The sequence below is a fragment of the Pterocles gutturalis genome, unplaced genomic scaffold, assembly GCF_000699245.1.
Source record: "Pterocles gutturalis isolate BGI_N339 unplaced genomic scaffold, ASM69924v1 scaffold8634, whole genome shotgun sequence".
Lineage (NCBI taxonomy): Eukaryota > Metazoa > Chordata > Aves > Pterocliformes > Pteroclidae > Pterocles > Pterocles gutturalis.
Genome location: NW_010133172.1, coordinates 1 through 19,427, shown reverse-complemented (window position 1 = coordinate 19,427; position 19,427 = coordinate 1). Strand labels below are relative to the sequence as shown.

Genomic DNA, 19,427 nt, shown 5'->3' with positions numbered 1-19,427 from the left:
CCTAATTTGCTCACATGCCGTCAGAGACACGTAGCTCTCTGTACATGAATATACTAAAATTCAGTGGGCTTCACTAACCCCCAACTTGAAAACCTGCATTAGAAGCAACTTTGCTGTATTACCTGCACGGTCTAAAACTTTAAAGCACGTGAAAAGCCTGACAGAGAAAAGGCATAATCAGATGCAAATTCACTTTGTTTAGGTACAATCCATGAACTGTGCATTCAAGTACTATAGAAAACATTAATCATAGGAAACTGTAATTTTTGTTATCAGTCTAACACTAATCAAAAGGGAAACCTGTCACTACCGCTGACCTGTGAAACGTCCCAATTATACTCTTCGGAAATGACAGGAGCACTTAACTTCCTCACTGAGTAAATGACGACGATCAATCAAGTTTGAATAACAATGAGCCACGGAGCTGAAAATTATTTTTTGTATAGAATCTACCCAGGAATTTATGAAAGGTGAAAAGCAACCCAAGGTTTTAGGGGCATTATGGCTTTCAGCTAGTGCAGCACATATCAAACACTAAACAGAATTTATGTGTTTTAATTTTCTAAAAGGTAGATGTGGACTTGGTGCTACAATGCATAACATATAATGCCAGATTTTAAATATGGGGGTCATTTTCATAAAATATTATGCTTATTGTTCACACCCTTGAATTTCCCTGAGGTCCTCTATTAAATTTAGATTTCTTGTAAAAAAAATTAACTGCTTAGCTAACTATCAGGAATAAAGCCCCCTTTTCCCTTCAAACAGACATAAAGTCTTTATTTTTATATAATCTTTAACAAGATAACTTATTTATCTTTTTACTTTAAAATATTAAAGTCATCACTGGTGGAAATTCAAGAAGTCACACAGTAGTAGTGGGCAGTTATATCTCAATTTATTTCATTCTAGTGATACTTCATCAGAACCAACCCATTCATGCTGTTTTGTTCCATTCTCTTTCTACAGGAAGGAAGAGGGCTCATGAGCAACATTATTAGTCAGAAAAGTATCTTTTTTTTTTTAAATTCCACTTTCCAAACATGAAGACAGCTCCAAAGCAAGCTCTACAGATGCAGTATGAAAGTTCAGCCACCTATTATCTCCTTTTCCACTATAAACGTTTTCAGTCAATTAAAATAAACCAACAATCCACAATTAAATCAGAAGAAAAATAATTAGGACAACATTTTGAGTGGCAGAATCAGTAAATTGTAAACCTTTAGGAATGAGTGGTTAGGTATTTGCAAACAAGAAAAACAAGACTATGATAAAAACAAGAAATACGCCGTTTCTAGTGTGCCACATCTGACGGGAAGTAAAGTACAAGCTCAAGTGATAAATACTACAACGTAAAGCTTTTCTTGTAGTGCACAGAATTAAACACCTCTAAGATAAGTAGTCACACAACCGCTTCTTTCTCAATAACCTGTCAAAGAACGTGGGGAAAAAGTGTCCTGTTCTCAAATCCATTCTAATTATCCGGTGATACGAGGAAAGTCACTAACACAGTTTGGCAGTGTTATCAGAGCCCGAGGGTGAACTCTCTTCGCTCTGTCGCTAGAGGATGGTCCACCTGAAGGCAGACCAAACAGATTCCCAGACGCCAGAGGCTCCTTGCACCATCATTGCTCCTGAAGTTGCACAGGGAAGGGAAGTTTTTCGATTCAGTGTTAATCTGCTCTATAATGCTGACATTTATTTATTTATACATTTATCTAAATGAATCATGGTTTGGCAAAACTATGCACCTTTTTTTTTTAACATGGTGGTATTTGTGACTAGATATCTTACTGTTAGAGGAAATAGGATTTAGGTAGATAATTTCCAGACTTTTGGGCTGAATTTAGGCAGTAAAAAAATGCAGAAAATATACATGCATTAGTTTCACTGTAATCAGTTAGAACAATGCCTCCTCATTTCTCCTAATTTTCATTAAAAACTTAAAACAGTGCTGACTTTTCCAGCTAGCCAAGTGCAATCAAACCATTAAAAAAATTTTATAAACCACGTTTCCTTATCAGTCTCCACCTCATTAAAAAGACTGAAAACAAATATTAGATGCCAGTAGAAATGCAACTGTATCTTTTACTTCGGAGTCAACACTCCAAGAGTCTCCAGCTGTTAGTGTAGCTCAGTGCAACCACAGCTCCAGTTAAATGCCCTGCTCATCCATCCCAGCCGATAATAAATGCAAAAAACCCCTCCACCCACCACACAACACTGGAAAGATGTAAAGAAAAGCCTTTGCTCCTTTTCCCAGTTTTATACAAATTGTTTGCTACTTTCTGTTAAGAGGATTTAAAAACCTGAGCCTCTGCAATCATAATTAAAGCAAGCAACAAAATGACTGAAATACGCAATGCCATTGGAGTAGATGTACAGCATTTACCAGTTATTTTAGAAAAAGAAGGAAGAGAAAAGATAGCACATGAAGAACTCATATCTACTTACTAAAACACCTCGCAAACTACAGCTGCAGCCATTAAATAAATTTTGCATGGTCTAATTAACTTGGTTTGCAATCTCAATTACTTTTCACCCAAGAAATCACTTTTGTTCAGTTTTATGCGTGTCTGTTTCCCTTTCTAAAAAAAAAAATGATGTAAGGCATCCTCAGACAAGTGAACTCTAAACTTCATTTGTCTTTCAGCAGGCTTGATGGCTATGCATTTAAAAACCCATTCTATCTTATAAACTAAAAATTAAATGTACTCAGCTGTGATGGTCGTCATTGCATCTGCTATTTATATGCTAATACCCTCACTGGAAGATCTTGCAAATTATTCCACCATGCCAATATCTCATGTGCATCTACTAAAGCCAACTAAATATTTTTCTAGAGGCAGAAGATTTTGGTCAGGGAACCAGAATATTTATCACCATAGAACCTAGTTAAAGGGGCAGTCTTAAGCAAATACATTTTTTATTCAACCGCAATACAAAACATGCTTCAGTCATCTTAAATGAAATTTGGGGGTAGAATCTACGTAAGCAAACGCTGACTGGGCAAAAATAATTTTTTCAGTGCTGTTAATAGAAACGGAATAGTTAAACAGTATCTCTTACACATAAAGGACTTTTACAAGTCCCTCCTTTTCATCTTTTTACATTGCCCAATGCAGGATGAAAAGGAAATAAATGCTGGCATTTTGACAGGTTTCAGAACCGTACTTGAGTTTTCCTGTGTGCAACACAAGGAAAACATAAACGACTAAAAGAGCTGTATTTATAGGGACCTCCCACACATATGCCCTCCTTTGCTCCATGATTTGAGCATAAATTCAGACCTACATGACTTCAAATTAGATATGTGGTCCAGGCAAACCACATTTTATGTTTACCAGTAAAAGTATCACTATTCATTCTATCTGTAGTTGCTCAGCAGCACATAGGCTACTTGGCCCTTCTGACTTTTATTTAGGAATGCACTTTTCACGCTATTTCATAATTTCCAGAAGTTAGTACAAATGTTTAAAGGGTTCTAGCCCAAGAGTTAGCCTAGGTACAATGCTGGAGAACCAGCGTACCTTGTCCCAAACTGCTTTAGCCATATGAACCACCCAATGAAACAGTTTTTCTTCAAAGCAATGTACACTAGCCTGAGTCTGCAAGAATGGTTGCAGTCCTGGAAGTGCAAGCTTGAGGTTCACTCGAGACTTGTGCCAAAGCAGTCTCCAACCCATCTAGTGATAAACAGAGGTACGTACATTGGAAGGTCAACAGTGGGGAGGTGCATTGCACAAAACCTGTATCACTGTGTTAACAGCTACTGCATCTCTGGTCCCTAGCAGGCTCAAGGTCCCAGGGATTTTAAAAAAAAGCAGCAAAAATTTGCTCAAAAAGACCAGGAGACCTTAAGGCACAAGACAATTCAAAAAACCCTGGATCTTAATGAATCATATGTCCAATATACCAAATGGACTAGCATGTGCGCTTACACTTTCACACAAGACAGCAAATAAAGGTAGTCTGGAAAACTGGTTCATTTGACAAACCTATTCTCTCAGGAGGTATTGCATAGCAAGTTTAGTACTTCTTTAGCAGTAACCACTCGAGATATATCTGCAGATGTGTTTTCATACTCCACTACTTGGGCTCCTACCATCCACCAAAATTAACAGCACTTGGTTGCATAGATATTCTTAAGCCTTAAGAAAGTCCATTAGAAAAGCAAAGTTCTCTTGCATAATCCAAACTTTCATAAAATAAATACCACATTCAGGGGAAGTGTAACAGTTTTATTTAAACTACTGAAGATCTCCAAGCCTAACAACACCTTTCCTTTCCATGCATCCCAGAGAGTTAAAACAGGAGTCTGTCACCTTACATTATGAAAGCTAACAAAGTTTTCCAAGATAAAAAAATATTGACTCCTACAAAATTTATGCTACCTACCTACATTTGATACTGATATTAAATTTGTATCATTAAAAGTGATTGTAGTGTTAGTCCCTTAAATGTCTTTGTGTGATATTTATACAAAAATAAAGGTTACATCTTACTTTTAGAAGTACAGGAATGTACTTTTCCCATGCAGCTACTGTACATACTTGAGGCAGTACATCTTGTTAAAATGTATTATTTTTTTACTGTCTAATATTAGCATCCAGTATGTTTTTTTCATCCGTTTTTTAATTCACACTGGAAGATGAGCTGATCATATATCACTCCATCCATTTGAGTCCTCTAATTAAGTAAAGATTTACCTTCATAATTGGATCTGCATTACCTGAGTTTATGCAGTTACTGAAAGGGACAGTCTCACAATCTGGGCTTAACACTGGTACAGAAATCCTCTTCTCTGGATTAAGTTCCAGTCAGTTCAGGCCCCTGCTGCAACAGGAGCTCTAGCGCTGGTACAAGGGAGGCACTGGGAATCATCAGGGCAGGAAACAGAGACAGGACTATCTCTTTTGATGGCTCCTGGTGCTTAGATCATCTTTAGGCCAACCATAAAATCACCATAGAAATACACAAGCTGCTTCCCTGTTCAGCTCCCACAGGTAGTACAACAGCAACCTGTACAAAAAACCTGCCTGCTAAGAAGCAGGTTTGGTAACTACATAACACACTAAGAAATACCTGGTAGAATTTCATTTTTAATGTTTCAGAAATTGTAGAATGGATTAAAAGCTAATGTTTAGAGCTGAAGGGAAAAAAGAATCTCATTACTAACATCTTTATGAAATTTTAGGAAATGTGATTTTCATCTAAAATGTGCTGTAACAAGATTCCCATTAGCACTCAGTCATGCAAAGAAGTCCTGCTGTATTTGATGGATTACCACCTACCGCTTAGACCAGATCCAACTCCTGCTACTAAAACTTTGTATCCACCACCAATGTACACAGGCCCCTGTCTCATACTACAGTCTGGACACACATACACTGTAAAATCAGTAACTAAATTGCAGCTTACTTCAATTATCACATTATGAATTAATCTGAACCACACATTTGTTAAAATTATTTCAGATGCTATATTTTTAACAGACAAATATACATCGCAATTAAATACACCTAATTTATTACAGGCAACCAGTCAACAAAATATCCTATGCAAGACACACAAAACCTTACACACAATCCTGATCATGGGTTTTAGGCACAGAGATATCAACAGATGTGAATATATTTACGTTAATACTATTGCATCAACTAAATTAAAACGCGTTAGTGTTTGTTCCAAGCCTGAAAATTTTCTTCCTTTTCCATTTTTATAAATACACATTTAGCAATGTGTCTATACTGAACCTCACAAATACATCAAATTATTTCAATGTACCGCTTTCCTTTGCAAGGTAGGACGAATAAACAGCAGGAAGCAAATGTATGTCTACCTACAGAGTACACACTGCTCAGTATTCATAGATGAATCAGGGGAGATGACCCTTCGGCCTGAAAAACTTAAATACTTAACATAAGGGTTAACTTGATGATAGAGACATCCTACTTTATTTTACACTCTATTAGAAGAGCTCCAAATTGCATTGTGCGACCTGCGAATCAGATAGGGATCAGAGGTCGTCACAGTGCCAACTTTAAAAATTCATGGCTGGATCTGCATAACAAGATATTTTTAATAACTTTGTAACAGTGGCAGGCTGCATAGCCAGTGCAAAGCATAAAATACACTCAGCTCTAGAAAAGAAAAAAAAAAACCAAAACAAAACCATCACAGGGTTTACTTTCACAATGAGGGTTAATTTTACAATGTTTTGCTTTAGCTCAGTCCTACATCCTGACAAGACTTAAAAAACCTGAAAAGCTCTTTTAGCTGGAAAGTGATTGTGAAAGGGATATTTCACAGATAGAAATAATTATCATGTGACAGTTAAAACAGGGGAGAGGGAAGACGAAACATAAGCATCTGTATGATTTATTTAATATTTTGTGTTTACTTTTACAGTTATGGTTGACCTGGCTTTTTTGATAAATATTATCTAGCCAAAAAAAAAAAAAAAAAATTAAAATGTTGCCTGGGCTGCTACTTTGACCATACAAACATTAATAAACTTTATTTACTCTGAACACATTGCATGCTAATGATGTAGACAATCTGATAAAGGACATCTTTAGGTGTCTTGCTGATTTAATTATCAAATATTCCTATATTTGTCTTAAGTTTTAGAAAACATACTAACAATCAACACTGTTACTATTTAAACCTCAACATTAAATACTTCTGGTTTTCAAAGGACAACTATCTTTAGAGTTAGGGTTTTCGTTTGTGTGCAATTTAAAAGCATCACCTGGGGAAAAATATTTCTTTTACAAAGGTCTCACTCTTGCTCCTTGGGTTAAGTATGTTTTAGCAGATGTGCGTTCAGGCACAGTGAGGGATCACTAAATACAATCACTTACCCCACAAAAACTACTTCTCTAAAATGAAAAAAAGGGGGGAAAAAAAGGAGGACGTGAGTACAAGCAGCTTTTACATAAGGCAGAAAGCAGGTAACTGGACTGGATTCTCTATGGCTACAGAAATATGCAGAAAGAGAAAACAATACAGCCTTTGCTTTTGATCTAAAATTCAAGTGCAACTTTTTTTTTTTTTTTTTTAAAGCAGGCACTAACTTAAGTAAAATACAGACTTATAAAAGAGCTGGTTATAAAGCTAAAAGATGATTAGGTAGAAATAACTCATTAGCACTGACAAAATGCCAAGCTGTAGTTGAAGATATGGAAAAAAAAAACAGCCACAGTTTTGCAGCCAAAAAATTGGTAGAGCTCTTGGTTTCATTTATTACACATTAAAATTTGAATCTTTTTATGTATTAAAGACCAAACTATGACCACTATATTTAACTTGTAAACATAATATGTAACAATTTTCTGACGTTACTATTTCAGAAAAATTCTAGCTTGTATTGCAGGAGGGTTTGGGGATCAGATCAGGTTCTGGACAACACAAGGACAGCCTTCTCCAAATCTAATTATTAATGGCATTATTGAATTCAACCAGATGTTTCACATGGATAAAATTAAGTACACGAATAAATCAAGATCCAAGCACACACTTAGATGTGACAGAGGATAAGGAAATGTGAAACAAAAAGTAATGAAGACAGTTAATGAAAAACTATATATTCCTGATTGTTAATATAACCTGAAATTAAAAATTCAAAATGTAATAGGCCTGTTAAACGATCACTCTGCTGACAGACAAATGAGTGGGGTGTTTCTCACGTCATATTCCCTACTAGCTTCTATCTGACCAAATTTTAGCCAGTAAACCTTTTAAGGCTTCCCCAAAGGCAATTACATAGGAGATAAGTATACTCTCCGTGTACAATATATAGCTAATGAGCTACATTTCTATTAATAACGTGAGAACTTCAAGTATTAACCAACAGATAATTCGTTATGAAAAAGATGTAAGTGAAAGGTAGTGTGGATGATTTAAAATACAGGACACATTTGTCCTTTCATAACTTTTAAAATTGCAAGACCATTTGCCCCTAATCAGCTGCAAATCAGACACTACAGAAGAAAAAAAATAATAATCTAGTATTTTAAGAAAAGGGGGAAGACATTAACAAATGAAACTATTCCTAACCAGGAAAAAATATTTTTAAAGGAATATACCAGCCATAAGCAAATTATTCCTTAAAAGAATTAAGCCTCTGGAAACACGAATTTCTATTTAAACACCAATCTCAGCCAATAATTACAATTGTACTTCTACAATAATTCATCTAAATAGAATCAACAATTAATTCGAAGTGTCTCTGGTGTATTGCTGTTGTAAGTTTACCTGGAAAAACAGGCTGAGACCATGGCTGGCTTTGGATAAAGGTGGTGTAGAGAAATATGTCGAGCATGCAGTATGCACTCCCTCTACTGGGCACTGAGATTATCCTGAACAGGCATTCAGAGAAAGGAAGGGGTACGTACGAGCATCCAGGTACGGTGAAATAAAAGCCCTTTTACAGCTTCTGCCCTCTTACCCCAGATTCAGCTAAAACTCTGATTCACAGGAAAACGTATTTCAAAACTCTTGAAAACTCTTCAAAAACTCTCAAAATACCAAAAACCAACACCTGATTCATGCCCCTAGCAAGCATATAACTATAATGAACGCTATTTTTGTAAACTCAGAAAAACTTATTGCCTTTGACCAACAAAGTAAGAATGTCACTGTTTCTCCACCCCCCCACCCCCCCGAAAAATAACAGCTCAGGAAGAACTGTGTTGATGACTTCTGATCTGCTGGAGGCACAGCAACGGCAAGACAGAATGTACAGTCTGGGCAGCTGGGATGTATTAACATTTATAAAAGCTCCTGCAAGGGATTTCTTTCTAGACAGTCAAAGGATAACCTCTGTTGTTCTTTTCCCTCTCTGCACATGGCCCCTGAGAAGTAAGAGCAGAAAGGTGCCGAAGCCTACTTGTGTTGGCAGGGTTTAAATGTTACACAAAAATTATGACCCTCCTTATAATTAACGTTTTCTGATGGTTTGAGTTCTTCACTACCATGGAGAAGAAAAAAAAGAGGTGGTTATATCTCATGTCACTAGAAACCATTTCAAGTTAAAGTGTTCCACTGTATCAAGTTCTGTGCTTTCTTTCAGGTGACTTCATGTAAGAGAAGTTTTGGTACCGGTGTTGTACAACATCTTTGTCAGAGATATGGACAGTGGGACTGAGTGCACACTCCACAAGTTTGCTGACAGCACCAAGCTGTGTGGCACAGTCTACATGCTGGAGGGAAGGGATGCCATCCAGAGGGACCTGGACAGGCTGGAGAGGTGGGCCAACACCAGCCTCCTGGAGCTCAACAAGGACAAGTGCAAGGTCCTGCATGTGGGTCAGGGAATCCCAAACACAAATGAAGGCTTGGAAGAGGATGGGTTGAGAGCAGCCCTGAGGAGAAGGACTTGGGGGTGCTGGTAGATGAGAAGCTGAACATGACCCACTAATGTGTGCTTGCAGCCTAGAAGGTTAACTGTGTCCTGGGCTGCATCCAAAGAAGCGTGACCAGCAGGTCGAAGGAGGTGATTCTCCCTCTCTACTCTGCTCTCATGAGACCCCACCTGCAGTACTGCATCCAGCTCTGGGGTCCCCAACATAAGGAAGATGTGGATCTACTGGAGAGAGTCCAGGGGAGGCCACAAAAATTATGAGGGCTGGAGCACCTCCCGTACAAGGACAGGTTGAGAGAGTTGGGGTTTTTCAGCCTGAAGAAGAGAAGGCTCTGGGGAGACCTTACAGCAACTTCCAGTGCTGAAAGGGGGCTACAGGAGAGATGGGGTGGCACTCTTGATCAGGGAGTGTAGGGATAGGATGAGGGGTAATAGTTTTAAGCTAAAAGAGGGGAGATTTAGATTAGATACTAGGAAGAAATTTTTCCTGTGCGGGTGGTGAGGCAGTGGCCCAGGTTGCCCAGAGAAGCTGTGGATGCCCCATCCCTGGAGGGGTTCAAGGCCAGGCTGGATGAGGCTTTGGGCAACCTGGGCTAGTGGAGGGTGTCCCTGCCATGACAGGGGAGTTGGAACTAGATGATCTTTAAGGTCCTTTCCAACCCAAACTGTTCTACGATTCTATGAATACATAACACAAGCAGCAATGCTGAATTAAAGAGAAGCTGCATGCAGTGCTTCATATGCTGAGATGTAAATATTTGACAGATGGGGATTTAATAATCACTAAGAGATGCTGTTTATTTTGTTCTATCAGACTCTTATTCTACCTGTTTCTACATTTTAACAAAGTCATTTGACACAAATAAAAGATAATTTATACAGTTTCCTTCTGCAGTATATTCAGGTTATAAATTTGAAGTAACTCAGCACTAACACTAAATTTCAGTATTTTCCACTAGAAAAAAGACCCAGGAACAATTATATATTGTTTTCAATGCTTAAGTTAACACCTCAGCCTGCATTGCTCCATTTTGAATGTATTCTTTGTGAGCACTGCTACATATTCTCTTTTTTTTTTCCTTCTAATGATGTAATTTATTAGCTTTCAAACCTTATATAGACAGCATTGATCAATCTCCAGAAGTGGTAACAATACCACTTTAAACACATACACATGCACGCACACACACATGAAAAGCAAGGCTTGAATGTCCTTTATATCTTGCAAGAAATATAGCAACCAATATTCCATGCAGAAGTGCAGCAAATGAAGTCCTGTCAAGCAAATGGCAGGAATGACAGCAGATGTCTGGATTTCTTCATAGCTGGTTGCATAAAGGTAGCACACATATTTCATTAGGGGAAAAAACCTCTGACAAGACAGTCTTTCAGTACTTTTCTTTCCGAGTTGGCATTTTTGACTGGTGCGGTACATCAGTAGGTATTAAGATGATGAACCAGATTAATCTTGATAAAGCTTCATTTGCGCAATGAAAGCAAAGTCTACAACACTCAGTCATGGCTAAACGAGGCTACTACAATTTAGTCCAAGGTATAAAGTCCAGATTAAATTCTTACAATCCAGTCATTAACCAGACCTTACTCTGGACCCTGACCCAAAACACTTATTTTCATGTCAAGCTACACAGTAATCTAATTTGATCACAATCAACAGAAATTAGTAGTACACAGCTCTGCTTTTCAGCTACATAAACAAGCCACAGACTCCTTTTTGGATCTGAATAAAGTACTTGATCTTTCAGCCTCCGTTTATTCACAAGCTTTACCTATTTCACAAAAACTGTCGTAGGTAGCTCATCTTTGTGATATATTTTGACACTGTAAAGCTTTATATAACAACTAATTCTTTTAAGATATCCACAATCACACTACAGGCTCCCTAGAGAGAGAACATGCTCCAAAGCAGAGATACTACTTTACTGAATTGTGAGACTCTAGCACAGTTTAGCAAGTCGTAAAAGAATATGAGCAATAGAATGTTTACTGAGAAATATGCAGGAAAGAAGCTGAGGACATAACAATGTTACACATGAAGACATTAAGGATAAATAAAGTCTGAACTTAGACACTTCCCTATTCTAACCAACAACAGTGCTGCCTTACATGGTTTTGTCTAATAACTGTGGTCCTGGAGTACTATAGAGGTGTTCAGTGCAACTTCCTTGAGTGAAACTACAACCAGCTGAATTAGTGTACTTATCAATAAAACTTGTGTTAAAAAGTTTGCCAGATTAAGGCTTAAGAGAAAGTGCATTTTTGGTTTAATGGTCTCCTCTAGTAAAACTGAATTTTAAGAAACTCACCACTTTTCTTTTTCTCTCTTTAAAGGTAATGTTCATTTCCTTGTATTTCTTCAGAGCAGTCTCCAATTTATTCTTGAGATCAATGGCACATCTTAGCCGATCATCATTTATTCCTGCTCTGGTAAATAACTGCAAAGCAAGAAAACAACATTCTTATCATTTTTTCTAGACGTCTGAGCCAAAAAAACGTTTCATTTCCTTCTGTCATTAAAGAAACAACATTGTCACAAATTCCTTTATTTTAAAAGTAACAATTAGTGAAGTCAGTTCTTTTCCTATCTAGAATATAAAAGCTAAAGACAAACAAAGAATGGTTTGATACAGCTGGTATAAACACCTCCTGAGAGTGCCCTTCTACAGGCCAAATTACATGCATAGGACCCCTCAGCCATCGTATCAACTGACAGAAAGGACATACTGTTTTTCTGATACAGACATGTCTGACAAAAACAAGCTGCATTTTACCTTAACCCTTTGTAAAGGAGCCCCATTTTACAATATCTTAAAAAAAAAAGAAAAGTATGACTGCATGTAGCATACCTAATGCTAAGAACCATCAAACACATTATGTAGCTCCTGTAGTCTCCTTTTGTCCACCCCTATTGAACGAGAAATCTTTTCTATATGCACTAATTTTTCTTCAACATTAATTTCCTTTTTGCTCACTCTCCCTCAGGATTTACTGTTCCCCAGTCCCTGCTTCTCCATCTTCTTATTAAAAAAATGAAAAAAATCATCTCATCATCCTACCTGAATCCATGACTGCACAGAAGGCCAGAACTTGTTTTTGACAAGTTTGTGAGCATCCCTGACATTGTTTATTATGTCAGTATTATCTTCGCTCTCGTGCACTTTTATATCTGCTCAAAAGAGGGGAAAAAAGAGTTAGTGCACAATGTTTACAGCATCTTCACTAACAGAGCTAAAGATGTTAAGTAGAAGTAGACATGAACCTTTCTAAAATATTTGATCACTTTAGGAAAAGTTACAAACATCAGAATGTTTCTCTGTTCAGTACTATTCTACCACTATCCACACATTTAAAAAAAAAAAAAAATCAGAGGAAAAGATAAAAAGCTGTCAGCCCAGTGAGGACAGAAAAAGTTGTTAAGCCACCACTACTAAGGAATCACTAAATAAAAAGGTATAATCATAATCCTTAAAACTTCCTAGCAAAAAGCTCTACTTATTACTTCTTGCAAGCTGTCAGTAGCAAGGAAAAAAAAAATTTATGGAACAGCCAATTATAAGGTTTTTAAATTAGTAGCTTATATCTCAGCTATAGAGAGAAAGAAAGAGGTGAATGGTGAAGCGCACAGAAAATAAAATTATATACTGTGAACAGATTGTATTTTTCTTTAAACACAGGATTCCAGGTACTGTAGTATGTAGAAGTGCTGCGATATGGTTACAACCACCAGTATAAAAGTTCAATCTTAGAAAGCAATTAATAAAATCTGTAAATCACATACAAGGACACTCAAACCTAAGAATGGTTACTAGATGAACCAGAAATAGAAAAGAACTCCAAAATAAATGGTGCTCAGGAACCCCAAGTATTGAAGTAATGGAAGAAAAAAAAAAAAACCCACAACTACAAAGCACTTCAGACAAAGACTGTCTCCAGCTATATGTGAAAAATTTTTCCAGGTACCTGTGGAGATTTCAAGGTCTAGAGTATACTTATGTGAAATAAGCCCATGGTTCCTAACAAAAGTGTGGTAATCATCATCATCGAGAGCAGGAACATTTGACTGAACTTCTGAGCATGTGTCTCCATCTAATTGTTTTTGCTCGGGCTTCTCCTGTTTCTCATCTAAGTCTTTGTTTTTATCAGCTCGAACACACTGAGAAACAGAAAGAACGTCCTTGCTGCAGCACGGCTGTTCATCGTCAATGCATCCAAAATAGGACTGGGACACTTCCATCTGGGAGGACAAGGGGGACGCAGGTCTATCCTCATTAGCAGTCACTTGTTGGTTGGGTTGCAGTTCTGCGTCATCCACAGTGAAGTCGAAAAGATCTGGCATCAGGAGCCGGAAACAGTTTTCCATCTCTGTCAGTGTGTCTGTAACCTCTTGGGACATTTCTGTCAAGAGACAATTGTTTTAGAATATTGTTGAACAATGTAAAATGCCAATGTCTCCAGTGCAGACACAGATTTACAAAACAAATGCAACTGACAAACGGGTAATCCCTTTATCCAGTAATCAGTGACGATTTATCCATATAGATCTCTCTACTCTGCAGAAATTGTCTTTATAAAAGCGACAAGAGTTTTCTTAAGCACGAAATCTAGAACTTCCTGAGCAAGGAATTTAGAATCAGTGTTCCTCCTTTCCCTATCCCCTCTAAAATTCCACTATGCATCAAAGATGACACAAACACTTCATAGAAATTGAAGGAGAAAAGGGTTCAGTGAGGATATTCTTAGTGATGTTGGTGGGCATTCATTCCACAGCCACGAATGTTATAGTTGCTTGCAGGTGTAGCCATGAATATATGCTATTGCTGAAAAAGATGCTTCCAATAAAAGTCACTTTAAGGTTAAACCTCTTTAAAATTCCACCCTCATGCATGAAAACATTTCCTGCATGCAGAATAAATGCAGACACATGCATGCATTGCATACACCAAAGTAATTTAACCAAATAACCCTCTGTAACTGCAACATACTTACTATCTCTGTTCTTCTTTCGTATTACAGAAACATGTTTGCTATGTACATATCGCCTAGAGATTCGGCCCCCAGTTAGACACATTTTTTTGCAGCAGTATGACACTTTTCACAGATATCCTACACTGCGTGCAGGATTCCTGTGCAGGCCGTTGCCTATACTTCCGGAACACGATGACTGTATCTACAATATAATTAAGGTCATAAGTCAGGAAGGTATCGAGAAGTCTGTGCCTGGTCACAGACACAGGAATTAAACCACTAGCTCCAAAAACTGTTGTGATGTGCTTGCTTGAGGTTATGCATTCATACTTTACTGAATTACAGACCAGAACTTTAATTGCCAACCTTTTTTTTTTTTTAAATCTTTTCATACTACCTGAGCTCACAGGACTGTCACTTGTTTCCCCTGATATTCTTTAGGTGAGAGAGACAGAGGCTCAAGCTCTAATAAATGAACTATTCCCACCCTCTGTGGTCAGCTATTATTTGGATAGCTATTCTCTTAGAATTTGTTTTCTTTAGCCACAAAAAAGGTTGCTTTAAAAAAACCCAAACACCAAAAGAACCAAAGCAACTCACCTGCCATTTCTTTTTCAGCTCTTTTGGCTTTTTCTTTGTAAATGTTATCCAATCGCTTCTGCTTCTCCTCTTCCCTCCTCCTTTCAGCCACAGTTCTGGCATGCACATCTTGAAAATCCACCTAGGGAGGAAATGAAAAAAAAGTATAACATTCCTTGTAAGAAATATACAGAAAATCCATTTCCCGAGATCCTTATCTGTGGTAAAAAAATCCTCTAACATCAGCAATCAGCCAGAAGCTCAGCAGGATTTTCTTTCATCTCTCCTCCTAGAATCAATAACTACAGTAATTCTGAATGAGTTTTTACTCCTACTAATAAGGGACTGCTGAGAATCAATGGCTTTCAGAAGGAATCATAAGGTAGAAAAGCAAAACACTTAGATTTCTGCACCTAAATTGCAGGAATAAACTAGGCTTTGGGAGACCTCTGTCACAGCATTGGAGACACGAGGTTAGGGGAAACGGGCAGGAAGAGACTACACAGGGTAAGTAGCCAAATTACATTAAAATGTCACACTAGGTCCAGTATTAGTAAAGGAAATTTAGGGAAATTTGTAAGCACTACCACCACAAGTATACATATCACTTACTGAAGAACATTGTAAGCAAGGAAAGTAGAAGACATTCAAATTTATTCAAAAAGACCAAATTTTTTATTTTACAATTACATTTGTAGGATTTGAGATCTAAGGGAAAGGTTTTAATTCCCTCTCTCTTTACTTTTTTATAACTAAAAGATAAACATAAATCGGACTGATTCAAAACTGTTTCTTAAAATATTTGCAATGGGGTTTTTTTTAGTTTGGTCTTAGAAGGGCTTGAACATGTAAATACTTTTCACTTCTATTTTAAGGAAAGGAGACTTGATTGTATCATTACATAAGCAAACCCCTTTGAAAAAGGAAAACAGCATTTCCTTTTAATTGCTACCACGTAATTTTCATTAATTTCAATACAGATCACGCTGAGTGCTGAGGAAGCTTGTACTTTGCTGCTAATACATTCCGTAGACTCTCTGGTGCTATGTATTACCAGTGCCCACTGAATTTTTGTCATTATTGCCACTGTTACATGATAAAGCTTGTCAACATACAGTAATGGTTCCCAGATACTGATATTGTACACCGATGCTCAGGAGCAACACAAGAGAAGATCCTACAAGATCTCTCCTGTAATATGTACGTGGACTTACTAGCCACGGGTCAAGCAAACCAAGTACATCCTACAACTGAAGTTTGCATATTTTTTGCACAGAAACTGGCGTGGAGAGTCTCCACTGGTTTAGGAAGAGAAGCACACTTAACAAGCTCTTTTTTTTATTGAGGAATGGCAGGGCAGAGGGAAGGCGGGGAAAAGAGCTAGTTTCACAACCTGTAGCAGCACGTGGATCACCAGGGTAAGCTTTTTTTTTGGTTTTCAGCATCTGATTTTTCTACCAAGTTTGCATAGCCCTCCACACTGTAGCAGGAGAAACAGGTCTTCCCAAAGATCATCACCCACAAAAATGAAGCCAAGATACAGAAGCCAGGAACTACAGCTACCATTTCTAGCCAGTGAGACCGGACTTGCACAGAAAATGAGAGATAGGTAGAGCTTCCCAAATCACAACTTCTGCCTCATACCAGAATACCTACAGTAGAGTCATTTGCCTGTTCCTTCCCCTTCTGTGTCCCAAAAGGACCAGCCACATGCTGCTCCTCTGTTTCATTTCACAATTCAGCACCTGGCCAGATGCTCCTCCTACAACATCTGCCAAATTATCATGGTTTGCCATTTATAATGACCATGCATCTCACATACTAGGTATCTATGACCAACCAAGCGTACAGCATGCACAAAACTTCGAGTAGCCCAAAACAGGGCACACCGGCCTTTTCCAGAAGCCTCACAAAGGCAGGTTAATTAAGGGCCCGAGCTATAGATGTGCACATGAACTCACTTGCTACCTGGGGTCACCACTAACTACTCAGAAACTTGGTCAGAAAATATCTGACTTCATTTAGGCACTATGGACTGAGATAATAGTTGTCATTCTGCCTCTGTATTGGTACCGGCTACGTGAAGCCTTTTACCATTGGTCTGCAAGTATGGAACTAGATGTGACGGGCTGCAAACATTCTTGATTTAAAGGGTGTAAGTAACGGGCCTAGACAACTACTACAATTTTGAGAAAATATTGAAGTGCAGCAGTGAGATACTCTATATTGAGCTGCTTAAAATCCTGTTCACTCCATAACTGCAGCTCACTCTGTAATTCCATCCATGCATTCCTCAAAGATGCTTTAAAATTACTCAGTTGCCTAAACATGCAAACATTTGGAAATACAGGAAATCTTTTTTTCCCCCTTTATTCTTTTTTTTAGCCTTTGAGACAGGAGTTCGAAAACAATTATCTTCAGATATACTAATATCATTTGTTCTTGAAGTCAAACATTTATATAGGTACCTACTTGGTACCTACTAACATCAAAACTGTGGGAAGCTCTCCAGGTCTATACCCTAAAAGGGCAGCAGCTGGCATCTTCTGACTGTTTATAAGGTGATTTTGGTGATAATAAAAAAAAAACACAAACTACCAACAATCAACAACCACAAACAGAGCTAACACTCCTCTCAAGTTGCCCTATACTACTGTGCCAAACCTGTAACACAGAACAGCAGACGTACTTTACTTCTAGAAAGTACAAATGCCTACTCAAATCTCTTAGTTGCTTCCAGTTCAAATATTAAGCTGGCAAAAGGCCAGATAAGTCAGTTGGTTCATCTCAACTCTTTTAAGTACAAGAGTTATCAAACTGTAAGATTGTTTCTATCGGTACTAATGTTTCTAGGAGTACTTAAACACAGCTGTTCTAGAAAATAGAACAGCAAAACTTGCAGGTAGCTTAGTATCACAAATATACAGTGATCACCCAATCATAACTAGGGAGCAGCCATTCACCACAAGAGCCCAGACAAACATGCTAAACTTCAGCAGACTTGTCGCACACTTGTGTGTTCAGTCTGGTAAATCTGTATTACGTGGTAAAGCTCCCCCACCCCAGTCTTGCATTTCTCCCTGTCACTTTCATTTAGGTTTTTTTTTTCATTATTAAACAAGACAATAAGGGAGGATTCAAAGACAATTACTATTTGTGCACAGATGCCAAGAAAATGTATAGAAAAAGAACACAGTACAATAAATAATACAAGTAGGGTACACTATTAGCTTAGTATGGAACCAGAACAACAAACACATTATGTATCGCAAAGGTTTTTGATCTACTGTTAGGAACACTGAATATCTGTCTTTCTGAAGAAAAGGAATATCTTCACTGAAAGTGTGATACTGTCATTGTAGAGGGAGTTAATGCTAGAATAGTGTTCCCAATTTCATCATTTGCACCTCAGAAGAGAGACTAAGGGAGAAGAATGTTCAAAACACAATAGCTTGACACCTAGAAGGGAAAGCTAAAAGCAAGTGTTTACATACAAGAAATTCGTCTGTAATAAAACTTCTTGTATGACACACAGTAGCACTGCAGCTGAGAGGGGCTAGGACCTACACTTACTGATACTGTCATACAGTGAAAGAACGCTAGAACCAGACAGCTCAGTACAGAAATCAGGCTAGTTTAAAATAGCATAGAAAGACTTTGCAGTTCAAACTTTCATAGAAAAACTTACTAACTGATTATCCTCAATTTAAGATGTAACCATTCTAAAAAGGCTGGGCTTTGGGGCTTCAGGTAGGTATCAGAGGGTGAAAGCCTATTGGTGAGCCATACTTTTTGCACCCTGCGAAAAGGCTAGTTAAACCCAGCCCTGAAGACAAGACTGGGGTTTTTAAAACTTCACAATACTGTAAGAGGAACAAAAAGTTTGGGGTTTGTTTTTCAAAGACCATGCTCAACAAGATGCCTCCTAAAGACGTTATTTCCAACAGCTTTTCCTTCATATTTATTGGTTTCCTCGCTTTAAACACTTCCTAGTGATCATCACCTAAAGACACACACAGAAGGAAAAACGCAGAGTACCTTCTTATTGTGTTTTAAGAAGTGGTATCCCAGAGAAAGCTTCTTGTAGGCCTCTCCATACTTCTCATGCCAGTCTTGCACTGACTTAATGGCTGCTTTCCTCAGTTTCTGGGCCACATCTTTGGGCGGGGGAAGAGGTTGCTCATGGTCTATCCCCACCGTGAGCTCCAAGAACTCTTGGAAGTTGTCAATAACCAGCGTCCGGAATTGATGGGACCGCGTGAAGAGCTCCTGCACGATCTGGAAAGCTGAGAAGCGCATCTCGGCATGCTCCTCGTTGAGCCGCGTCATCAGCAGATGATAGATGTGGCTGATGTGTTCCTCTGAAGACCTGAGAGGGGAGAAACAAATAAAAGGACGGGGAGTTATTAAAAATAAGAGGTTTAGCGCATTAAAAAACAACTTTTTAAAGATTTCTTTTAAATTTTAAGCCAGCAGCCTCCGCCCAGCGCGAACAGCA

At 38.0% G+C, this 19,427-nt stretch overlaps 1 protein-coding gene across 1 annotated transcript in view; it reads right to left on the bottom strand.

Annotated features, from left to right (window-relative positions):
- The window catches only part of UVSSA (UV-stimulated scaffold protein A), a gene marked incomplete at its 5' end in the record, with an annotated part of 52,675 nt that extends 33,377 nt beyond the window's left edge, over window positions 1-19,298 (bottom strand). Inside the window, 5 exons of the mRNA XM_010081128.1 lie at window positions 11,692-11,820; window positions 12,442-12,551; window positions 13,346-13,780; window positions 14,951-15,071; window positions 18,968-19,298. Of these exons, the coding sequence (XP_010079430.1) occupies window positions 11,692-11,820; window positions 12,442-12,551; window positions 13,346-13,780; window positions 14,951-15,071; window positions 18,968-19,298 (1,126 nt within the window). The remainder of the gene's footprint in view (window positions 1-11,691; window positions 11,821-12,441; window positions 12,552-13,345; window positions 13,781-14,950; window positions 15,072-18,967) is intronic.
- Between the last annotated feature and the right edge of the window lie 129 nt (window positions 19,299-19,427).